At 39.0% G+C, this 6,450-nt stretch overlaps 1 protein-coding gene across 2 annotated transcripts; it reads right to left on the bottom strand.

The window, feature by feature from the left end:
- Window positions 1-372: 372 nt before the first annotated feature.
- On the bottom strand, window positions 373-4,476 carry LOC146517161 (uncharacterized). Of its 2 annotated transcripts, XM_085163286.1 has the most exons (5): window positions 4,125-4,476; window positions 3,479-3,582; window positions 3,132-3,287; window positions 1,348-1,440; window positions 373-1,215 (listed from the first exon to the last, which is right to left on the bottom strand). In XM_085163286.1, exons 2-5 carry the CDS (start codon window positions 3,533-3,535, stop codon window positions 901-903), a joined length of 621 nt encoding a protein of 206 aa, XP_085019412.1. In that variant the 5' UTR covers window positions 3,536-3,582; window positions 4,125-4,476; the 3' UTR covers window positions 373-900. The 2 variants fall into 2 exon arrangements, with proteins under 2 accessions (XP_085019412.1, XP_085019411.1); XM_085163285.1 differs by lacking the exon at window positions 4,125-4,476 and having other exon boundaries at window positions 3,479-3,793.
- Window positions 4,477-6,450: the final 1,974 nt, after the last annotated feature.

Raw genomic sequence — 6,450 nt, 5'->3', positions numbered from 1 at the left:
TAAATGCAAATCAAAAGAATCATGTTGTATTAGCTGAATATCATAATGTTGATCTAACTAACCTTGTTGATTTAAATTGAGAAGACTAAATAAAACCTACTCAACCAAAACAAGCTCTACTTACTTTAAGAAATAACATGTTGTATTTACTCCACCCAGTTATGTCAACCGGTTCCACACAACTGGGTTAGTGAAATATAAAATGTATGACACATTTAATTTGAACAACAAATTTTAAGTAAATCTGATAAGTCTACTCACCCAAAACACGCTCTACTGAAACTATAGGATTAAATCACTTTAACAGAATTGCAACTTACTCTATTTAAGATTGTAAATTACAACAAATCGAACACAAGTTTATTAAGTTAACCTAACTTTAATAACACTTTGTGTAAAACTTGTTGAAGCACACTTTGAGCAATTCAAATGCTTCTAGATCTTTTTTCCTAAACAATCTTTACATATATTCAAGTGCATTTTAAGTGCAGGAAGACAAGATACAGAATGTCATGTTAAACTGAAATGATTAAAACTGGAAAGTGTTGTGATTCCTACATTTTTAACATTAACATGACTTAATTTAAACTTGATTGGGCTACAATGAAAAGCCCACAATACAGCCCTGCAAACAGCAGGTAGAACTTACTTTAGTGTCATTTTTGTCCATATTTAGAAAAATAACATTTGCTTCAAAACTTAAAATGAAGTCCAAAGTTAGGAACAGTCTTTTTCAGTGTAGTTGGATGTTACTAAAGGTTCAAGAACAAAGAACGCAGAAAAGTGAAAGGCCTTGCAGACGTTCTTGTGGCAATTGAAACTGAACAGTTTATGAAGTGCATGGAGAAGGGTTCGAGAACCTTAATGTTCAGTGTCCTCTATAGTTCAGTGCAGGCTGTTTCACTCAAGCAGTTTGTTTTTCAGAACCTGCACCTTCATGGATAGGTTGTTCCCATCCGACTCCATTAGCACCTTCTGAAGAAATTCAAATGTGTATTTCAGGTGCTTTGGGTAGCTCAGATTTAGACTGTAGATTAGTCCAAGCAGGAGGGCACATCCCTTTGCCACATCACTAAGAGCTTGCAGCACAGTGCATCCTTCTATGATGACACCAATGTCCTCAGGTGTATCTGCAGAGTTTGCTCCTTCATGTCTGACAACATAGACTCCCAAAGCCAGCTGCTCCGTTTCTCTGCTTGCTCCAAGATCCATGTCCTTTAAATAAAAATAAAAGGAAAATATAAGTTAATTGCATACATATACATATGGACAAGTAAGTCCACCTTCCATTTCCAATCCCAAATTAAAAAAAGGAAAATAACTGATCGTTTTCCTTTTTTAACTTACCAAGAATTCCTTGAACAGGTCATCTGGCTTTTCATTTAAGTAGACACAGACAGCTTTCAGAATGCATTCCCGTCGAAGATCTACGCTGGGATTCTAGTGGAGATAAGAACTCAATATGAGAGAAGTTTCCTATTTTGGTTCCTTTCAACCTCTTTACAAAACAAAGTCAAAAATATTAACACATAATCCAGATAAGTGATTAAGCAATGTTTCATAACTCACATCAGTGACGTGCAGTGAGGTTCGTGATTGGTAAGGCACTGACTCCTCTGAGTCAGATCAACAAATATATGAACCCCAAAATCGAAGCTTTTCAATTTTGACATTACGTGAAAGCTTTTATTTTTGCTTTAATCAATTCTAGATTGTTCAACAATATATTTAATAATTGTGTCCCTAGAAATATTAAAATTAAATAGAAGATTAGAACTGGGCAATATGGACTTAAAATCCTATCATGACATTTTGTGGTATTTTTTGCGATAACAATAAGTCTGTGAAGGTTCTCAGTCATCCAGGTCATCGTAGTCTAAGGCGCTTGGAAAGAAAAGTGAAGCTTCTTCAGTGAAGAAGCTTCTCGGATGAGAGATGAAATGTCTTCAAGCAACTTAAAGAAGTCCAGACGCTTTTCTTTGCAAGCTTCTTAACAATAAGAGTTACAATAAAAGATCATAATAGTATTTTTGCCTATAAATCTATCAATGCAGCCTCACAAATATAAGTACTGCAAATTAAACTTAGCAAATGTGCTATTTAGACAAACCAGCAGTTATTTATCTTGTTGAATTGATGATAAGTTTGACATTAATGGAAGTAATAGTCTCAACTAAATTATCATATATTTTTTTAGAGGTTTGAAAGCAGTCTATCATTTCAATCACATAGGATGTGTGTTATCACAATATTGATAAGCGATGCAATAAGTGCCCAGCCCTACAGAAGATGCATTAAAATTTATTTAGGTTTGGTGTGTCTCATTTTTTGTGTGTAGTAAATAAATTGGTCAAATGACCTGGAAACAATTATAGAAAAATCATTCATTTTACATCAATTTATTAATTTATAAATAGGAGATGCATTGAAATAAAATTGGTGCGTCTCATTGCTTTGGACTGATTTGGTGTCAATTTGTCCTTTGTGAAATTTACTGATGTTCCCTAAGTGCACTGCTTTATCCACTGTGTCAATGGCGCTCTCAGTGTAATGTGATTACACTTTGAATCCATATACGTGTACCTCTTATACATGTTGCCTTTAGGGTTCAGCACTGCCCTCCATCAGCCTCACTCCATGCATTTTTGCAGCACATTTATGACCGATAACATTAAACATGTAACACACATTGGTCAAATAAATTAGGTAGTCTGCATCAAGTCATCATCTCTATTACAAGTGTAATCAAACATGTACGTTGGCGATTTAGAGAAACAGCAGTGGGATTGCGCATGTGTGTGTCGCGGTGACACACAGCATCATCATTGCCTCCTCTCAGCGTTTTACCTTGTATTTGAACAGAAAATCCGTAATGACAGCAATTTTGACCATAAAAATATTGAAATCACACAGAAAGCAAATTTAAAATCTAGTGTACAAATTGAATTTCTCTTTTGTTAGTATTTTACTTCTCACTAAGGTGCCTCACTTGACTGCATGTCACTGATTCACAAAATATTCAAATATACACATATTCAGTTGAAAAAAAATTCTGATTAATGACAGACACAGAAGTTGAAGAAGCATTCAAATAATTTCAGAGCTCAATCAAGGTCAACTAAAATACATACCCCATCCATGGCTGCCATGATTAAGTTGATATTGCGTTTAGCTGTTCCCCCATTCTTTTTGAACACTCTAAGAAGGTGGTCAGCGTAGTGGTCCAGCTTGGCCATGAAAGTCGACAACAAAGGGACCATGGTGATGCGGGCGAACTCTGCAACAACCTGAAACATATTAAAAATTACAACTAGAGAGTATTCTCTATTAATGTTATTAGAGGCCACATGCAAGAATGTTACAACTTTTAGTCAAACGTTTTTTATCTTTTAAAATTAACAATTTACAGTACTTTGTTCTTCTTCAAATACAAGTTCTTATGAAAATGACTTGCAATAACAAAGTTAGTAAGAATTACCTCAGTCTCTGAAAACAGGGCAGGCCATCTGTTTTTGACCTCTGCAATGAATGGCATGTCTTTGATGATTTCCTGTCTTTGGTAGCGATGATAGCCAATGGAAACTGATACAAGGAGTTAAATGCATTATATATAACAGTATTACACATTATTCTGCACTTCAATGACAACAGATGAACGCATGTCTTATACCCTGCGTTTGACACTAAACCAGAAATCAACATGGAGTCGAATTCTTTCAAACAATGTAGCAACTTAATTGAGGCACATTTCTAAAATACACTATACATTCATTTCATTCTTCAAACGACAGGATCGCTGGCGCTCCCGGTGGTCATTACTGATGTCAGGGGGCAGGTGCGGTAGATGTTGGGAGTAATTTTAAAACTGTCGGTCTTAGTAGGCAAGTCTCACCTTAACAGGAATCGCAAAAGATTTTGGAAAATTACACCAAAGCAGGTTCAACAATATTTGTTAAATGTCTTCATACTTCTAACACGTGAGAGAGGTATACAAGCTAGAGTTTTAAAAAATTTACCAGGCATCATTTGTTTAAAAAAAATGCAGAAGTATTCCCGAAAGTGTCAAATGTTTAACAGTTAGTATACATTAATCAAATTTGTCATCCTTAAATTTTTGTACTTACCAAATAATCCTCAGACGGGGATGGATTCTATCCAGGATACTAAGCATATGCAAGTCTCAGTTGAAAATGGCGGATGATCCAACTTCCACACTGCACATGTGCAAACTCAGAACTACGGATAGCCTATTAGGACAATCCTCTTTAAATTAAAGTACTCTTCGTTTTAAATTAACTTTTTACGTTGGATTTAATATACTGCATTTTGTTGTATTGAAATATTATGTTGTTAATTAAATTCAAAACAACGTACTTGTGTTTAAAGTTAAAAATCAATTGGTGGCATTAGTTTTAACATAAAACATTTACATAATGCTACCAACATCAGTGTGTCATTTCTTAGAGTGTAGAGACCAGGTCAGTGGCCTCTATAGCATCTAGTGGATCATCAGCCAGTCGAGCCGCTGCTGCAGCTCGCGCCAAACTGGAGGCAGCTAGAGCACGAGCCGATTATGCCAAAATAGAGTCAGAAATGATGATTGAGAAGGCTCGCATAGAAGCCAAATTGAACACTTTACAGTATGAAAAGGAGGTAGCAGCAGCTATGGCTGAAGCCAGCGTCCTTGAGGTTGCAGCAGAGGAGTCTGTCAAAACTGAAAGGAAACCAGCCTTTGAAGAGACTGCTGAAAGGACACGCCAGTATGTGGAGCAGCATCTACAGCCAACTGAGAGCGCTAAACCAGAGGCAGAGCATAGAGAGTCAACTGTTCATGAGCTGAAGCCCACGATTCCACCCAGGCAAAGCTTTGGTACTCCATATGTTGAATCTCACTTGTTCAAAATGAGAAACAAAGCCATTCCAACATCAGGGCTATCTCAGGAACCGAAGTCTGGTATTTACCCCCACTCAACACCGCACCCACCAGAGAGCACAAGGGAAAGGTCGCCTGATCGAGTCACACCACAACTCCTACCAGATGGCAGTGCTCAGGTGGGTGATATAGCAAGGTACTTGGCACGGAGGGATCTTATCAATGCTGGTTTCACAAAGTTTGATGACTGCCCTGAAAATTACTGGGCGTGGAAATCCTCCTTTCTGAATGCAATCAGTGGACTAAAACTCAGCCCCAGTGAAGAGTTGGACCTCCTTATTAAGTGGCTAGGGCACGACTCAGCACGGCATGTGAAAAGAATAAAGACGGTGCATGTCTGTCGTTCTGAAGTTGGACTGCACAAAGCCTGGGAGCGCTTGGAGGAATGTTTTGGCTCTCCAGAGATAATTGAAAAAACACTGATCGACAGGCTTACAAACTTCCCAAAGGTCAGTAGCAAGGATCCTGTGAAGCTGCGAGAGCTTAGTGACCTGCTGCAAGAGGTTGAGGCAGCAAAATCAGAGGGTTATCTCCCAGGGCTAAGCTATCTTGACACTGCACGTGGTGTCGCTCCAATTGTGGACAAGTTACCACACAATATCCAGGAAAAGTGGCTCTCTCAGGGTTTTAAGTATAAAGTTGACCATAGTGTAATTTTTCCGCCATTTTCCTTTCTCTGTGACTTTGTCTGCAGAGAGGCACAAGCCCGCAATGACCCAGGCTTCAGGCTCTTAGCATCTACAACAGACCACTTTAGATCAGATGCTACAGTGAGGAAGCCCTATAAGGGTTTGGTCTCTGTTCACAAGATGGAAATATCACAGGAGAAAGCTGGCCAAGACAGTGGGAGACAGCAAACCTGTGATGTGGAAAGGCAGTGTCCTATTCATAAAAAGCCACATCCCCTCAATCGCTGCAGAGGGTTTCGCAATAAACCCATTGAGGGGCGTAAGACCTTCCTCAAGGACAATGGTATCTGTTTTAGATGCTGGTCTTCCACTAGTCACATGGCCAAGAACTGTAACACAACAATCAAGTGTACAGAATGTGAAAGCAGGAATCATATCTCTGCCCTTCATCCAGGACCACCTCCTGCAACTCTCTTTGGTCATGGCGGGGAGGGCACAGAAGAGACAACTCAGCCTGCTATAACATCGACTTGTACCGAGGTATGTGGAGAGGCTCAGAGAGGAAGATCCTGTTCTAAGATCTGCTTGGTAAAGGTTTTCCCAAAAGCGCAGCCAGAGCGAGTGACAAAGGCTTATGTCGTGCTCGATGATCAGAGTAATCGGTCACTTGCCAGGTCAGAGTTTTTTGATGTTTTTGGCATAGAGGGGTCAGAGTCTCCATTCACACTTCGTACATGTGCGGGAACGACAGAAATGATGGGTAGAAGAGCTACAGGCTTTGTAGTGGAGTCACTAGATGGAACCACATCAGTCATGCTGCCGACAATAATTGAATGTAATAACATTCCGAGTAACAGAGCTGAGATACCTACCCCTGAGGTGGCAGCA

The sequence above is a fragment of the Neolamprologus multifasciatus genome, chromosome 6 (genome assembly GCF_963576455.1).
Source record: "Neolamprologus multifasciatus chromosome 6, fNeoMul1.2, whole genome shotgun sequence".
Taxonomy (NCBI): Eukaryota; Metazoa; Chordata; class Actinopteri; order Cichliformes; family Cichlidae; genus Neolamprologus; species Neolamprologus multifasciatus.
Note: the sequence above shows the minus strand (reverse complement) of the source record. Positions and strands in the feature narration are given on the sequence as shown.

What these genes read in the sequence shown, in the direction of transcription:
- LOC146517161 (XM_085163286.1), bottom strand. Translation starts at nt 3,535, where the DNA reads ATGCCATTCATTGCAGAGGTCAAAAACAGATGGCCTGCCCTGTTTTCA. An exon ending in TCATGGCAGCCATGGATGGG is followed by an intron (nt 1,441 to 3,131) that starts GTATGTATTTTA and finishes TATCTCCACTAG; the next exon opens with AATCCCAGCGTAGATCTTCG. An exon ending in ACCTGTTCAAGGAATTCTTG is followed by an intron (nt 1,216 to 1,347) that starts GTAAGTTAAAAA and finishes TTTTATTTAAAG; the next exon opens with GACATGGATCTTGGAGCAAG.